Source organism: Pseudorca crassidens, chromosome 13 (assembly GCF_039906515.1).
Source record: "Pseudorca crassidens isolate mPseCra1 chromosome 13, mPseCra1.hap1, whole genome shotgun sequence".
NCBI classification, from domain to species: Eukaryota; Metazoa; Chordata; class Mammalia; order Artiodactyla; family Delphinidae; genus Pseudorca; species Pseudorca crassidens.
The window spans coordinates 50,589,509-50,607,599 of record NC_090308.1 but is presented as its reverse complement, the minus strand read 5'-3'; the positions used below and the strand labels follow the sequence as shown (position 1 = coordinate 50,607,599).

The 18,091-nt window shown below is 41.0% G+C and overlaps 1 protein-coding gene across 1 annotated transcript in view; it reads right to left on the bottom strand.

The window, feature by feature from the left end:
* SEC63 (SEC63 homolog, protein translocation regulator) overlaps positions 1-10,216 on the bottom strand; it is a 67,814-nt gene extending 57,598 nt beyond the window's left edge. Inside the window, exon 1 of the mRNA XM_067702425.1 lies at positions 9,979-10,216. Coding sequence (XP_067558526.1) covers positions 9,979-10,102 — 124 coding nt within the window. The 5' untranslated portion in view covers positions 10,103-10,216. The remainder of the gene's footprint in view (positions 1-9,978) is intronic.
* Between the last annotated feature and the right edge of the window lie 7,875 nt (positions 10,217-18,091).

Below are 18,091 nucleotides of genomic sequence, written 5' to 3'. Positions count from 1 at the left end.
CCATGCCCCCCTACTTTAGATGCCAGTCGCAAGCCCAGGTTATAGACTGGGCGGTTCCAACCACCTCCTCCTTTGGTTTGATTAATTTGCTAAAGTGGCTCACAGAACTCAGAGAAACATTTCACTTACTATATCACCGGTTTACTATAAAAGGATACAACTGAGGAAAAGCCAAATGGAACAGATGCATAGAGCAAGGTTTGGGGAAAGGGTGAGGAGCTTCCATGCCCTCTCTAGGTGCACCTCTCTCCCAAAATCTCCATGTGTGCACCAACCCAGAAGCCTCTCTGAACCCTATCCTTTTGGGGTTTTATAGAGGCTTCATATAGGCACGGTTGATTAAATCACTGGCCATTGGCATTTGAGCTCAATCCCTAGCCCCTCTACCATCCCTGGAGATCAGGGGTAGGACTGAAAGTTCCAACCCCCTAATCACATGGTTGGTGCTCCTGGTGACCAGCAGGGTCCCTTTTCAGTGCTTCCAAAAGTCACCTCATTCACATAACAAAAGATACCTGTATCACTCTTAACACTTAGGAAATTCCAAGGATTTTGGAAGTTGTGAGCAGGAACTGTGGACAAAGGCCAAATATATACAAGAACCATACATCTGGTCATTCAGATGACCAAAACATATTTTTATAAGTCACAATATCACAGTATCTTTCTTTGGTCCTATGAGTATTTAGAACTATATCCTTAGAACAGTGTCCCAGAAGTGGAATTACTAAATTTAAAATTTTTAACATTTTTATAGCTTTCTTCTAAAAAAGGAAGTAGGACTATACATTCTTTTCAGCAGTTGGCATGAATGGCACCATCATTCTTCAGCAGCCAGTATTAAATCCAATTTTTACTAATCTGTACTCAAACTCTTGAAGGCAGACATTGTTGTCATATACATAATCAGCCCTGCCCTTTCCAGTTGCCAAGAATATAGCAAGCACTACATAAATATTTGTATAGAATGTAGAGAACACCTTTATTAAATAAATATTGGTGGGTACCTACTATGTGCCTGGATGTTTCTGGACACTGATACAGCAGAAAACAAAACAAAAACCCCTGCTCTCACACACCATACTTTCTAGCAGAGGAGAAAGCAATAAACAAATTAAGTAAACTATATAGTATATTAGAAGATGATAAGTGTTATGAAGAGAAATAAAACAGAAAAAGGGAAGAGCTTCTTTGAAGGTAGAAAAAAACTTAACAATTTTAAATAAGGTGCTCAAAGAAGGCAACACTGAGAAGATGGTGTTTGAGCAAGGACATAATGGAGATGGGGGAGGTCGTAATGTGGCTACTAGAGAAAAAGCATTCCAGGCACAGGGAGCAACTATAAAGGTTCAAAAGAAGTGTGCCTCATGTGCCCTAAGAACAGCAGAGCAGCTAGTATGACTGGAATGGAAGAAACAAGAGAGAAAGTATAAGAAATGAAGTCAAAAAGCTCATGAAGGACTTCACAGGCCACTCTAATGACTTTAGCTTCTACTGTGATTGAGATGGGAGAGGCTTAAATGGTTCTGAGCAGAAGAGTGACATGGGCCAGCTTCAGTTCTAAAAGGATCACTCTGCTACTATTTTGAGAAAAGACTGCAAGGAGTAAGGGTAGAAACAATGAGACTAGTTGGAAGGCTAATGATAATCCAGGCAATAAAACAGGGTGGTGGTGGTGGTGGTGGAGCAATAAGAAATGGTCAGACTAGATATAATAATTTGAAGGTAGAGCCAACAGGACACACTAAAAGTCTGGAAGTGACATATGAGACAAAGAGATGAACCAAGAATAACTCTAAGGCTTCTTGCCAGAACAGTTGAAGAAACAGATGTGATTAACTGAGATGGAGAAGACTATAAGTCAAGAAGGTTGGGGAGAGGGGAGACAGAAATCACATCAGTATTTTGCATATTAAGATGTCTATTAGATATGCAAATGGAAATGTGGACTCGGAACTTACATATACAGAAGTCTGGAGTTCAAGGAAAGAGTTCTAGACTGGAAATATAAGTTTTTATGAGTCACACAGCTGATATTTAAAGCCATGAGACCAGATGAGATCACCATAGGAATAAGTGTGGATGGAAAAGAAGTCAAGGACTCAGCCTTGAGGTATTCTAAAATTAAGAGGTCCTCACTAGTAAACTACGCTCAATAAATTATCCCACAAAAATAGAGACTACCCACATGTCTAGAGCCAACTGATTTTTGAAAAGGCTATTGTTCATTCAATGAAAAATGAACAGTCTCTTCAACAAATACTGCTTGAAAAACTGGATTTCCACCCCTAGGAATATACCCCAAAGAACTGAAAATAAGAACTCAGACATTTGAATGCCAATGTTCACTGCAGCATTATTCACAAAAGACAAAGAACAGAAACAACCCATGTGTTCATCAACAGATGAGTGAATAAAAATGTGGTATATCTGTACAACGGAATATTATTCAGCCATAAAAAGAATGAAGTTCTGATACATGCTACAACACGGATGAATCTAGAAAACATTATGCTAAATGAAATAAGCTAAACACAAAAGGACAAATATTGTATGATTCCACTTATATGAAATATCTAGAATAGGCAAATTTACAGAGACAAAAAGTAGCTTAGAGTTTACCAGGGGCTGAAGGAAAGAGAGAATGAGAAGTTATTGCTCAACAGGTACACAGTTTTATTTGGGATGACGAAAAATTTTGGAAAGATGATGGCTGCACAACATTGTGAATGTAATTAATGCTAATGAACTGTACATTTTAAATGGTTAAAACTACAAATTTTATGTTTTATATACATACTACCACAATAAAAATTTTAAAAGAAAAGTAATATATCAAGTAATATCTCAAGTATGTCCCTTACCTTCCTATTGCTACCACCATTGTTTGGGCCCATATTATTTCTTGTCTGCTTCTCAATCTCTATACTGTCTCATCCTATGAGATGTTATTACATTAACTTGCATATAGCACAGTTGCAAAAGTGTTCTAAAATGTTCAAAATGACACACTGTCAACCAAATCACATATACACTCTTCAGCTGAACATATAAGGTTTTCTATATGACTTAATCAAGTCTTCTGGCCTTTTCTCACACTTTTTCACTCTGGGAACTCTGCTGCAACTGGTTTGATCTGTACTTTAAACATGTTTCATGCTTTCCAGGCTCTACACTTTTGCTCATGTGACTTCTTCTTTGCACCTCCTCCCTCCATTGCACCCATTAAATCCTTCTCATTCTTTAACAGTCCAGTCAAAATCAACTTACTCTGAAGAGCCTTTTCTCACCTCTAGATACCCACTACCACCCCCAACTAGATGCAAATACTTTATCCAACTAACTTCCATAGCACTTGCTTTCACTTCTCTTACACTTTCTTTGTTGTGCTTTGGATATAATAATTTGTGTATCTGTCTAATCCTAATTCTCCCACCCCATCCAGATTATAAACTCTATCAAAAGACTATATTTACACTGCATTCATCTTTGTACCATCTGCTGCTCCTAGTACAGGCAAACAGTGAATGCTCAATCAATAACTACTAGATTTAACTAAAGAGGCAAAAATCTAAAGTGAAAAACATCTGGAATCTACACAAGAAAATTCCTTCATCCATACTGACAAATATAATTCCAAAATGTAAGGAACACCTTATGTTACCAAACCCAAGTTTGGGTTTGCTCACCTGCCACAGCAAAGCCAATTTACTGACGCTGGGTTGTGGTGAAGGAGAGTACAGCATTTACTGCAGGTGCCAAGCAAGGAGTAGGGTAGTTTATGCTCAAAAGACCCAAACTCCCCAACTGTTTTCAGGCAAGGGTTTTTAAAGGCAGCATCTGGGGGTGAGGGCTGCAAGTCACCACAGGGTTGGGGGCGGGGGACAGGTCTTAGTTCCTGAAGAACAACTCCAAGAGATCCTTCAGATAGTTCTGTATATCCCTTGAGGAGGAACTAGGACTCTGTTTTATCCCTGAACTATTGTCATTACTTTTCTTGTTTAACTGCTTTTCCTTTGTTTCTGCATTCCCTCACTTCCCTACTTAGTAGCTACCTATGCCTACTCTTTGGAACTCAAGGAAGGCCTAGGAGACTAAAGTCTTTTTCTACAAACAAGAAATGGGGGACATGGAGGGGCTTTTGTACCTGGCAGGGTCCTGCTTGGTTTCAATCCCCCTTTCCTTTGATACTCCTCAATCTTGAGGGGAACAGATATGGGACAAGAAAGGGAATAATGTTTTGAATAGATAGGTTAATCATAAACTCGGCAGAGGAACTCGGGGTTTAGGGGGACTTGGTTTCGCTTATTAAGAGAATGAACAATAATGCCTTTCAACAATGTGACGGTGAGATGGTGTAACAACATTTGTCATGAACAGAGTCTGGTAATGGGACGTTTTTTGAAAAGGAAGTCTGAGTACAATATGGATATATTTGTTATGACCTGTAAAGTATAATTAAGGGAATGAACACCTGAAAATTTTATTTTATATGAAAGTAAGCCTATCTTTGTCTTTCAGGTTCTCCAAGATCAAGCAAGAATGCAAGATGGCCTTTAAAAACAATTTTATAAATGCATTTACTAATCCAATGTCTGTCACCGCATTTATAAAACCTAAATGTTGTACTATAATTCATACTGCCAAGTTTCCTCTATGACGTGGGACTTAAATGTGTATATGCTCACGTCTGATACCTTTTCTGTCCAGACAGAACCCAGAGGGAATGACTACTTTAAAATGACTCAAACTTCTCAGATCTCTAATACCCCTTCAAAATCTAAAATCTTAGGAAGACTATATGTTCTAAGTGGAATATGAACATTCATAAAATATACTCCTTTGAACACAAAACTGATAACTAGCTAGTTTTTTCTGTTAAAAAATCCACTCAACAAGAGATTGAGATAACTCTACTGTAATTAGAAATTATCTAGATAAATCAATAGATAAAGCCAACATTTCATTTTAAATAAAAATGTTCATCCCCATCCTTTTCCCTGCACTCAACCCTAAAACTGATAAAAGTTAATATGTTATTATTGGACCAATCACCAAACAGCTTTTAAGAGGAAGAGAAACAAAACAGAAATGAATGAAAAATTCAAAATCTGCACTCCAGGGCTTTCCTGGTGGCACAGTGGTAGAGAGTCCACCTGCCGATGCAGGGGACACGGGTTCGTGCCCCAGTCCGGGAAGATCCCACATGCCGCAGAGCAGCTAGGCCCGTGAGCCATGGCCACTGAGCCTGCGTGTCCGGAACCTGTGCTCCGCAACGGGAGAGGCCACACAACAGTGAGAGGCCCGTGTACCGCAAAAAAAAACCAAAAAACAAAATCTGCACTCCACTCTCTCATTCCCTCCACGGTACTTATATTCCACAAACAGCCCATGCTATCTTAGAATTCTCTTTCTAACCTGCTCATTCCCCTATATGCTGACATCTCAAAGGACTAATAAGCCTCTGAAATGGATTCCTTCTCCATCTAGTTTTTCCCCACCCAGACACCACCACCTCCCACCAAACCATTTTCCACTCAAAGCTCCACAAAAGCAAAACTGACCATGTAAATTATCCTACTTAAAAACCTCCATTATTTACCCAATAACTTATAGGATGAAGTATAAAATGGTTGATTTGCTCCTAAGTGCCAATCACATTAAATCTTTACCACTTACTGAACATCTCCACGCTTTTGCATATGCTTTCCCCTACAACTGGAATGCACTTCTCCCATTTACCTTTTAAGACCTATCTCAAATCAACTCCTCTACATTAAACACCCAAATCCCCAAACAGAATTATTCTCTCCTTCCTCTGTGCTCCCACAGCACTTTCCACTTATCATTTTAATACTTATTATAATGTGTTATAGTAATTACAGGAGAGAGTATAAGGTAGTGGCTAACAAGAGAAGCTTTGGCATAAGATGGATTTGGGTCCAACACTCAATCTTCCACCTAGTAGCAATATAGCTTTAGACAAGCTGGTTACCTCCTCTAGGGCTCAATTTTCTCATTAATAAAATTGGGATAACACTTGAGTCTAGTTTAAAGTGCTATAGTGAGTGCATTCAGCACTACCCATCCTTGAGGCTAGTCAACATTCAATGAACAGCAGCAACGCTGAGGTGAGGATCACAATTATCTGTCTAAGACTGGAGGAGGATGTGGGGTCTCCCCCCAACAAGAAAAGGGACTATGTCTAAAGTCATCCCAAGGGGATGCACACACCAAAATGTTTAATCACTTCTGGGTGATTTGGGTGATGGAATTACAAGCAATTTTTGTTCTGTTCCTTTGATCTTTTCTGCACTGAGTATATGCAACTTACTAAGAAAAAAGCTATAAGCCCTTAAATACCTGATCCATTGGCCTTCCCTCGTGGCGCAGTGGTTGAGAATCCGCCTGCCAATGCAGGGGACACAGGTTCAATCCCTGGTCCGGGAAGATCCCACGTAGCTCTAGAGCCCGCGAGCCACAACTACTGAGCCTGCGTGCTGCAACTACTGAAGTCCATGTGCCTAGAACCTGTGCTCCATAACAACAGAGGCCACCACAGTGAGAAGCCCACGCACCGCAACGAAGAGTAGCCCCGGCTCGCCACAACTAGAGAAAGCCCACGTGCAGCAACGAAGACCCAATGCTGCCCCAAATAAAAAAATAAATATTAAAAAAAAGCTTTAAAAAAAAAAATCTGATCCATCACCTAGAAGCAGCATCTAGCACAAAGTATTATGCTCTATAGATACTTGCAAAATGAAGAAAATTCTACAGCATATTTAGTTTTACAAGCAAGCATGTTTATATGCATTTATTTCTTTGCTTCTCATAATCACTTCTTGGGTAGGTAGGGCAGGTTATTATTATCACCCCTAGAAAATGAGGATGAGAGTTCAGAAACAACTAAACAGGGACTAGACTGGAACTTAAAACCAAAACTTCTAACTTCAAATACAGCGTTTTTTACTTTACTACTAAACACTAAAAGTGAACTCCTACTCACATTCCCAAGTCAGAGAGCTAAATCACTTGTACACTATTTGAGAGGGAGCAAGCAAAGAAGAATAAAGGAATGTAACTTTTTTTAAAAAAGTTTCATTAATCCTTTCAAACAATGGGGGAAAAAATCTGAGTACATAAGTGTACCAAATCAAACTGTTCCACAAAGTCTAAGTAACCAGCAAAAACAGCAGGAGCTAAGAGCCCCAATATGTGTCAGACACTGTTCTAAACATTTTACATATATCTATTTTATTAATTTAATTCTATAAAACAGATAACTACTGTCTCTAGTTCACAAATGAGTAAACTAAAACACAGAAATTAAATCACTTGCCTAAGATAACACAGTAATTGGCAGATCCAGGTTTCAAAACTTGGCAGTTTTGAAAAAGTAAGATCAAGGAGTCAAAAAAAAAAACCTCCAAAATCTGGGGAAAGCAGTGATATATTTTATCTCAATTCAAAGGATCTATAATCCTTAACTTATGGAAAGAATAAAAGCCCTCTCTGGATTATTTGAATTTCTAATAATTAGAAACAGTTATTTTCTCTTGTCAAATATCATTATAAACCTATTAAAGTTGCTTTAACAAAAATATTCTACTTTCAACTACAAGAATTTTACAGCCCTATTCTACAGTAAGTACTTCTTAGCTTTGTAAAATAAAAAAGCTAAGACATTAGAGGTTTTTTTGTTTTCAGGAAAGTGCACATATCAAAAGAAATACACCACCTCCCAAAATGACAACTCCAACAAAAGACCACTACCTACCTTAGCAACACTACTCAAACCTAGTTACAATTTACAATTACATACGGACTTTTAAAAAACCAATACATAGCACCCACTCCAGACCAACTAAATCACAATATCTGGTGATGGGTCTAAGTGTTTTTAAAAGGTCCCCCAAGTGATTCTAATGAGTAGTCAGGTTTAAGAACCACTATTCTAAGGAAATCCAAACCCTCCATATTATTACTTCACACAGAGCTTTTGCCCATAAAGGTCTGAAAAAGTATTCAGTCATCTTATTCAGCCAATTTGCAAACAACCAAGAGAGTAAGATAAATAGGACCCTTCAACTACCAAAAGGGGTATTAATTATAAGCACACTTAGCCCAACGGATTAGACAAAAATCAAGGCAAAAGGATTCCAATGATAATGTTTTGGATAAGAGAGTAACTTCAATTAACACATCAAATATGCCAATGACAAAGCTATTTCTATTTGTCAAACCCTACATTTTCCAATCTGAAATGACGCCATACTTTCTGATGGACTCAAGAGCCCAACAATTCCAAAAGAGCAACGTTGAAACAACTGTCACCTTGAAACTGAAAGCCCCCAAATGTGTCATCTTTTAAAAAAGCTAAACAAAGATTAAACTCAACTTTAATGTTGTACAATTGCTGGGTAAATCTTTTTATGCTTTCATATAGAAGATACCCCTGAAAAGTCAATATTGCCATAAGAACTCTGAAATTCAAAATTACACGCCTAGATGTTTGCAGGAACATAATTTGGTGACTCGGACTGATAGAAGGCTACTTATAACCTTTATTCATAGTCATATTTTGCTGTTGGGATATTAATTTGATTATTGGTGCTGTTTTCGACCCTTAAAGGCTTGTTAGGGTAGGCACTATCTTTCTAAAATTTGAAAAACTCTGTAGCATACCTGTCCTCAAGCGTTTTGAATAAAGCATGTGGATCTGTAGTAGTAATTTTGAATAACACAACAGGATATTTTAATATTTGATTTTTGAAGCTTACTTAGTTTTCCTGTGAAACTGTAAGTAGCTAAAAGCACTGAATCAGTCTTAAAGCATAACAAGTTCCGATTTGATTCCATGTTTCACTGGTAACAGTGTCCCCAAAGTACAGTATACCACCTGGACAACTCAGACTCCCACCACACCCAACTTGAGAGAATCTGTTTACTCAAGTTAGCATAGCTCTTGTGAAACAGAAAGCCTTCCCTAAATGTTCTTACTCAAAAGCTACTTGTTACTGTTAACGCTACCACAAACAACCTACTAAGGCCTTGCAGTTCTATCGGTTTTAAGAATATCACCTGCCATATATCCTAGTAGAGTGCAACAAACGGAATCCAAAACCCAAACATAAAATGCCTTGCAAAGAATCTAAATAATTCTGTGTTCTAATCCGATGTTGTTTAATGTGAAAAGATTCAGAACTAAAAGCAAACGTACCAGCTACCTCACAACTGGACTACCTAGAAGACTTAATCCTTCCTTCATACTTGCACTTTTTCCGCCATAAACAGGAAACTCCAAAGAAACGGAAATAGAGAGAAAAGCCTAATTTTTCCTAAGGGGAATAACGGCATTGCTTCCAACCCCCCCCCCCAAGTGTGAGTGAACAAATGAAAAAGCAACGGGGGAAAGGCACGGGGGGAGGGGCGGTTGGCGAGCTCAGATGTAGTCCTATACCTGCCACCCAGCTCACAAGGTGCCCGAAACATCTGTAACGACCGCTGCAACAGGGAAACTGGGCTGTGGGGGTAAGAAGACCGTGGCCTGGGGGCTCAGAGTGGAGCCTGCACGCTCGGCTTCCTCCTTGGCCAACTCTTCTCTCACCTCCCAATTCCCATCCTCCCTATCCCACCCTGCTCCCTCCGTAAAGAAAAATACCCAATAAAACTGGAGGCAGAGAAGACAAAGAGGCAAAACGAGGCTGCAAGGAGCGTCCAGAACAATGGGGGACAGGGTGCAAAGCGAAACTCCCGAGGAGGACAATGAAGGGGGTGGAGAGGAACCCGGAGAGGCACAGAGGGAAACACCGCCGAGTTCGGGCCCCGCCAGCGGCGGACGCCTGGACTTGAGGCCCGGCCGCGCGGGCGGTATCACCCCGGGCGCGGCGGGCTGGGCCGGAGCGGGTGGGAACGGCGCGGCCCGGTGGGGCCGGCGGAGCCTGCGCGTGTCCACGGGCTGCTGCCGGCAGGACTCACCGGCATTCTGATCTCGGGGCCAGAGGTAGTATGTGGCCGGGATCACGATGAGCCCCACGAAGGAGGTGAGGAAGTAGAAGAAGGTGTTCCCGCTGTCATCGTACTGGAACTGCTGCCCCGCCATGGCACCCCCTCCTCCGCCTCCCTCGTCTCACCACCGCCGCCACGACCCCGCTCTGCTTTCGAGCTCCCAGCGCCCCGGCCGCGTGTGGCGTAGCTCCTACGCCGCCGCCGCCTCTCCTCCCCGCCCCCACGCTACTCTCACGGACCCGCCGCCGCCACCGCCGCTGCGGTCCCAGCTCTCGCGAGAAGAGATAGCTCCCTCCCCGCGCGGTTTTTCCCTCCTCTGCCCCCCGCCTCTCCCCAACCAGCTCGCAGAGAGAGACGTGGCGCGCGCAGCCGAAGGATTCTGCGAGCTCCCGCCCTTAGCCCTGCCCGCTTAGCCTCAGCTCCGCCCCTCAAGCTCTGGTAGACCCTCCCTGAAGGCCCCGCCCCTACCCCTAAAGTCCCTCCCCCTCCCTCCTCAGTTTCCTTTCCCAGGGTCCAGCTCCGGGTCCTGAGGGTCGGTTTACAGGGTCCCAGCCGAGGCTTCCCGGCCGAGCAGTGGGCGCGGGCGGTTCACCTGACTGCGACCGGGTTCGCACCCATTCGAAGCAGCGGTGAGGCTTCCTTGCCTCCCCTGTCTCCCATCCCTACCCACCCTGTCCTGCACTCTCACTTTTCAATTTCCCTGGTTGATAAGAATGTTTCCTTAAATTCCGGATCCGCTCCTCCAGTTTGGAAACACTGGTCGGTCAGAATAGGGCGCGGGAGCAAGGCGGTGGGGAGGGATGGTGAGGGTTTTGGCTGTAGGGGTTTTCTGGCAAAGCAACGTTTGCTATTAAGAGACTGCAATCTACATTGCGCCCATTTTGCAGATGGAGATTCCCCAAGCCGGTAGAGATGGTCACCTACCTATCCCAGAGCTAATAATATTTATAGCATTTTCTTCGACACAGGCAGTAGGCAAAGACTTTTATTGCTTTAAATCATTCAATGGTCTGCGAACCCCTTGGAATGAATCAAAGCATGCCCGCTCTCCAGATGGGGAAATGGAGGCTCAGAGAGATTGCCTAAAGCGAAGCACAATAAAGAAACGTCTGGGGATTTAAACCCAGATCACGCTGACGCCACAAAGCCAGTGCCCTGACCACCGCCTCGTCGCCGACCTTCGCATTTCCCTGAGAGCGGCCGGCCCTCGCGTGCGGAGTGTGGGCAGGAATCCGCGCTGCGAGGAGAGACGGCTGGGGGAGCAGTCGCTCTCCGCGGCCTCTGCCCTCGCCAGCTGTGAGATCCCAGAGGCTGGTGTCAGCTAAGCTGGGAGCTGAGGGGGCTGGTGCCCTGATCCGTGAATGACCCCCACGGTCCCGCGGCAGCCCTGGCTGGAGCCTATCCCAGCATCTCCACCTCCCCTCAGGGGACCAAAAGGAAAGGCCCACCCGAGTCACCTCACAGAGTCGTTGTGAAGATTAAAGGGAGTTATAGTGAAAACTGGAAAACCAATGCAATAAGCAAATATTACACTGTATTTTTAAAAACTCATTTTAAGGCTCTATAGTCTATTTACTAGGTTCCTTTCAATATGCCTTCCAGTATTGGAAGAGAAATCTGGTCACATGTCATCTTTTATTTCATGTCCTCAAAAATATTATTTATCATAATCAGTGACGACTTCCTTCATAATAGATTATATTCACATGTATTCTGTCTTCCCTCTCAAATGTCCTAACTACCCATTTTGAAAGGAAATTTCAGAAAATCATTTGCTCTGCATTCCCCTCCTCACTTTTTTCTGTGTGAAGTTTTCAAAGACTATATTAGAGGGGAAGAAATAAAACAGAGAGGTGAGGGGGAGAGGATTGGACAATGAAGTCAGCACAGCACTGTGATCACCCAAGGCTGATATGCCCAAAACAATCTGCCTTGCTTCAGAAACAAGTCTGTCATAAAATTGGCTCAACTGCAGTGCGTAGGATCCTGAAGTTCCTTTTGTTTATGCTGAATTTGTTATTAAGTCTTGTTTTAATAATGCTGAACTGGTTGTTTTTTATTACCCTGATTATACATTTTACTCTGCATTTGGATAAAGATAATACATCAGTTTTATAACCTTGTGTCAATATAAATTATTCATGATAAATATTCCCCTTCTGACTTTTTTTTCTGCAGGAGTAATCTTTTCCCTGCAGTTTGGGGTCATGCATATGAGTGGTTTGTACAGAACTGAACCATGAAACCAAATTTTGAACAAATCACATTTATTTGCTAAACTCCATACCTATATAAATATGAATTTTTAACCAAATTAAACGATTAAAGATTTGAAAATGTATAAACACAGTCTGTCTTAGAACTTAATGCTATTCATCATAGATAAACTCAGATCACCCAAATATTCCCCAAAGCAAATCTGAATCATACCTTTAATTAATCACAATTTTTTCTGACTGATTTTTTTAATTGCTTTTTAAACAGTTGTTTCTTTTAAGATATCATTTCAGTGAAATATTTAATAGTACTGAGTGAATATGGTAGAACCAGAGCTACAAACACATTTTGTTTAGTCTGATAGGACATGTTAAAAGACATTTTTGTATTTCTCTATATGTGTCTGTAAAGGATTATTTTAATCAATTTCATTTTAATTTCCTCTCAAGTGTAGAAAACCTGACTATTTTTTGGTTCCTCCTAATAATTTGCTTTTTCCTTAAAGTGAATCTTTCCGTCCTTGCAAGTCATGCTTGTAACTACTGGTGTTGACTTAACATTTATACATACCAAAATACATTTGTGTAGCTATAGTCAACATGATTTAATTTTCTGCTTATTGTAGTTAGCCTCAAAGAGACTGGAAAGAACCAAATAAATAAGTAGGTACATGCAATTATTTCCAGTCTTTTCCCCCTCTCTCTACCCTACAATAACCTTCACTGTCAAAGCCTAGCAAATCATCTTTAATGTTATGCCTCTTATTACTTTGTTTCAGTGCCAGGATTTTCTCCATTAAGAGCTAAATCTCTTCTGATACAAAATGAACAATTCTTTTTATTTGATCTTACAGAAATGAAAAGTTATGCCCATCATAATGACAACAGTAACATCAACAAAGTAACCTTTGTACAACATTTATTATTTACAAAAAACTTCCTCAGCATTATTCCAGTTGAAATGTCAAAGCATGACCCACATGTTGGAACTTTGACTAGGTAAAAGGTACTAACCGATTGCAATCCTTTCATTCCCTAGCTTCCTAAGGCCATTATGACCCAATGAAACCCCAGTCTTACACTTGGAGAGAATGTGAAGGGAGGTATGGGTTAGAAAGACATTGGAACTGGATTATGCTCCACTCTGAAAGCATGAAAACAATGTTAAAAGAGGAATTGAGGGCTGTGGTTTTCTTTAGTGTTGGGATCAGGTTTGCATTTGGGCTCCTCTCTTTTCATGCGTATGTTGGACTTGTAAATATTGTTCTTGTTCTATACCTACTTTTGTGATTACAAAGCTGAGAATTATTGTACTAAAACCAGTTGTCAACGATGTATCAACAAACTTAGGTTATTCCTTTATGAATTAATTTTATGCATTACCAACATATCTAAACTGCTTAAAGAAAAAATGATTGACATTTCACAGTGAGCCATAAAATAGCACTTAATGAAATTTTCCGCCCAGATTGAAATATAATTTGGAAGAGTGGCCATAAATAAACAGGAGAGATCACTATGGGCAATTTCAAGTTTGTATATTTGCGTAAGGAGAAAAAAAAAATCTCAATAGAGATTAGAACTTAAGGGAAAACATAAATCATCTTGTTGAAAAACAAATATTTGTGGATCCTGAAGTTTATAAAATTGGGGAGCCTTAATTAATAAAAAAATAAAATTATGATTATAAAATTAGGTACAAAAGTTCATATTCACTATGAACTCTGGTGATAATGATGTGTCAAGGTAGGTTCATCATTTGTAACAAATGTACCACTCTAGTGGGGGATGTTGAAAATGGAGGAGGCTCTGGGGCCAGGAGAGGGAGAGAGTGGGAAATATATGAGAAATCTCTGTACCTTCCACTCTGTTTTGCTGTGAACCTAAATCTGCTCTAAAGAAAGTCTACTAAAAAATAGCTAATATTGGGCTTCCCTGGTGGCACAATGGTTGAGAGTCCACCTGCCGATGCAGGGAACACAGGTTCGTGACCCGGTCTGGGAAGATCCCACATGCCGCGGAGCAACTGGGCCCGTGAGCCATGGCCGATGAGCCTGCGCCTCCGGAGCCTGTGCTCCGCAATGGAAGAGGCCACAACAGTGAGAGGCCCGCGTACTGCAAAAAAAAAAAAAGCTAATATTTATAATAATTATAATTGCTATAGGTTTGTGTTCTACAAACAAAAGAATTCTGATAAATTCTATTTTTGCATGATTTCCATCAGGATTCTTTTTAATATGGTAACATTTACAATTGTATAAACTGTATATTGAATATATTTCTACTGAGAGAGATTTTTCCTTTTTGACAAGGCTCAATGACAACCAAATTCTCTGCTTACAATTTTAACATCTCATGAGTGGAAGAATTTTCCACAGAGTAGTTTCTGACTCTGTACGTTTCAAACAATATTTCTCCTCTATTACCTACATACTTCAGGTACCAGGCCTAGTGGAATATATTCATATCATTAATCAAGATGTATCACTCTTTCATGTTGCAATGCTCAGTAAGTTTGCCCCAGGGGTAGAGGTGGAAGAAGTATTCCTGGAAGCGCTAACAACTATACACAGAAGTAACTGTGAACTACATAAAAATATCACCCTAGCTCCAAAATGAATGTACCCCTTACTTTCAAATATACAGATTATTATAAGGAAGAAAATCAGTCATTCAACATTTAACATTCATTGAAATCACATATACTATTAGCGAGGGTGGGGAGCACAGGAATGTTTAAGACAGGGTCTCTGACCTCTGGAAACTTGCCTACAGTCTAATGAGAAGGGCATACTTTTTTCAATAAGTAACAAAAACCAGAGGAAGGAATTGATAAATGCTGTAAGGAATATACAAATAAAATTATTTCCAGGTTCATAGGAAAGAGTCCTTTCTCTTGGCAGAGAGAATCAGAAGGCTTCAAGGATGAGGTGGTAATTGAGCTAGGCCTCGAAACTTAAATAGAAATTAAAGGAAAAATTCCAGGTGGAATCAGCTCAGAGAACATTTGAAGAATAGCATGAAGTCCAGTCTGGTTGTAAATGGCAATCACAGAAGTGGGAAAATACTTTTTAAGTCTAGCTTCCAGGTTACAGGCAACATGTTAGCAGTATTGCCATTTAAGGAGCTTTGTTAAAGGAGTCCATAAGTGGGAGATATTGCAGTCTCCTTTAGATACCTTAAAAAAAAGAGAGAGAGAAAAAGAAATGGTTTTAACTAGCATGGTTTAAGTAAGGGCCTGCAGAAAACAAGAGGGTGAACTAGGTCATGATTTCTACTATTTTCTTCTTCCTCCTTTACCCAGCATATAGTTTCCACTCTTTGATATCAATCAAATCTGAAGATCTAATACAATAGTTATGTCCCCAAAAAGATTTCTCTGATATAACTTACCTCACTCTGCTGGCTCCTATATTTCACATCGTGTTCACTCTCTACTTCCAATCCTGCTTTCCCACCTCTCTCCTGCCTCACATCTGTTCTCTACACAGCAGCCAGGGATCCTTTTCTTCTTTTAACTTTCTATTTTGAAATAATTATAGATTCACAAGAAGCTGCAAAAACAGTAGAGACAAGACCCATTTACCCTTCACTGCTGGCCTGCACAGGGCTGAGTTGTTATGGTCACTGTGGGGTCCTCAGCTCTCATGGCTCAGTCAGATTAGCACGGACTCAGAATAGCCATCCTAGAGCTGACTGATAGCCAGTGAGGAGGTGTCAGCATTAGCAAGCATTTCCAGTTCACCAAAAGTTTGGCGTGTGCCCTCCCTGCCAATGTTAAATAATCAGATCAAGGAAGGGAAACTTTGACCTACAGGCTGACTAGATTCAACCCTCATTTTAATCTCTGATTCACTGGACAGGTTGGCTAGAGACCATAAATATTAAATACATGAATAAACTTGCCTTCCAGGTTCAGTAGTTGCCTTGCTTTATGGGTAGTGACACAATGGCCAGACCAATCTGACAATAGAACTCTAACCCACAACCCTTACAGCAAGCAATCCAGGAAGCCAAAACACAACCTGTTCAGCAATTGGCCCAGAGCACCAGGACTAGCTTCCCAATTTTTTGCCCCCATTTGCTAATTAGGATCAACCAGCCAAATGTGCTGCCTTAATCAGTCACGCAGGATACCCAACTCCTAGTCAGCCTGTCTCTAGCTTCTCCATCAAAGCACACCGAAGCCTTCCCTTTTTTCACCGTAAATCTTCCCCACTCCCCTGCCTGGCTTCGAGTCTCTGCCAAACCCAAGCAATGGTGGCAGAATCTTTTGCTATAGCAAGGTCTGAATAAACAGCCTTTGTTTGTTCTCATTTGGAAGACCTTCACTTATTTCCACATTATGTAAATACTAAATGAATTGCTTTTAACAGTTGTTAGGTATACATAGTATTACACACATAGTAGTAGTCTAGCATAGACGTCTTCATGATTTGCCAAGTGCCTACCTCTACTCCCACTAAAACCTAGACACTGAGGAAAAAACAGCCAACCAACCAGCCTATGAAATCAAACTCACTGCCTGAGTCTGAGACAGGACCACAGAAATAAAAAGGCTTTTTAGAATCTAAGGAATGTTCTTCCTTAGCAGGGATTACCAATTTGATCCTTATAATTAGCGCTTCTGTATGCCTATTCACCTGTTCGTACGGATAAGAACTACCAAACTTTGTGCCATATACAGCTGTGCTTTTAAAATTGTTTTTGACCATTATTCGTAGCAAGAGATATATTTTACATTATGGCTCAGTACAAGTGTCATAAAAGAATACTTAACCCTCACCATGTGCAATGTGGTGTGATATTTTTCTATCGTACACTATACATTTATTCATATTAAATGTATATGTAATAAATTATACTTATGTGTGAAATGCTTTATTAAAGAAACACTGGGGCTTCCCTGGTGGCGCAGTGGTTAAGAGTCCTCCTGCCGATTCAGGGGACATGGGTTCGTGCCCCGGTCCGGGAAGATCCCACATGCCGCGCAGCGTCTAGGCCCGTAAGCCATGGCAGCTGAGCCTGCGCGTCCGGAGCCTGTGCTCCGCAACGGGAGAGGCCACAACAGTGAGAGGCCCGCGTACCGCCAAAAAAAAAAAAAAGAAAGAAACACTGAACTACGGTCTGGAAGATTTCTGAAGATGCATGGAAAAGCTCAATCATAGAATACAGATAAGGTCTCCTTTGACAGTAAGTATGTTCTTGAACATTCTTTTACCAGGTGGGGAGCTTCTCATTTAAAGAAATGCTCTAGCACAGTAGTTCTCAAACTTTAGTTGCAGGAGAATCAAGGCCTAGAAGGCTCATTAAAGCTCAGAATGCTGGGCCTCACCCCCAGAGTTTCTGAATCAGGCTGTGGTAAAGGGCAGCCTGAAAATTTGCATTTCTCACAAGTTCCCAGGTGATGCTGAAGCTGCTAGTCTGGAAACCACACTGTTTTAGTGAATCATTTTTATAAGTCAAATCATCCTTTTGCACAATGACTAACCACTTCCCAATTTGTCTGTTTGTCATATGTTGAGTTTACTGAAGCAACATATGTTGTAGTGGTTAGATGTGTGTGACTATAATTTGTGTCTGAGCAGAAGGTCAAAAGTCAGGAATTAAGGGAGACCATCTGTTTGCTGATTCCTTCCTCCAGCCCTCTGGTGCTCCTTTCCAGAGTTATTTAACTACTCATTCATTTATTTCACAAATATTTGTGACCCTGTGCCAAGATCTGTGCTAGGCTTTAGATTACCATCCACCTGAGCATTTTATAAGAAAACAGTTCCCTTCAGAAAGCTGTAGAATGGGGACTTCCCTAGCGGCACAATGGTTAAGAATCCGCCTGCCAATGCAGGGGACACATGTTCGATCCCTGG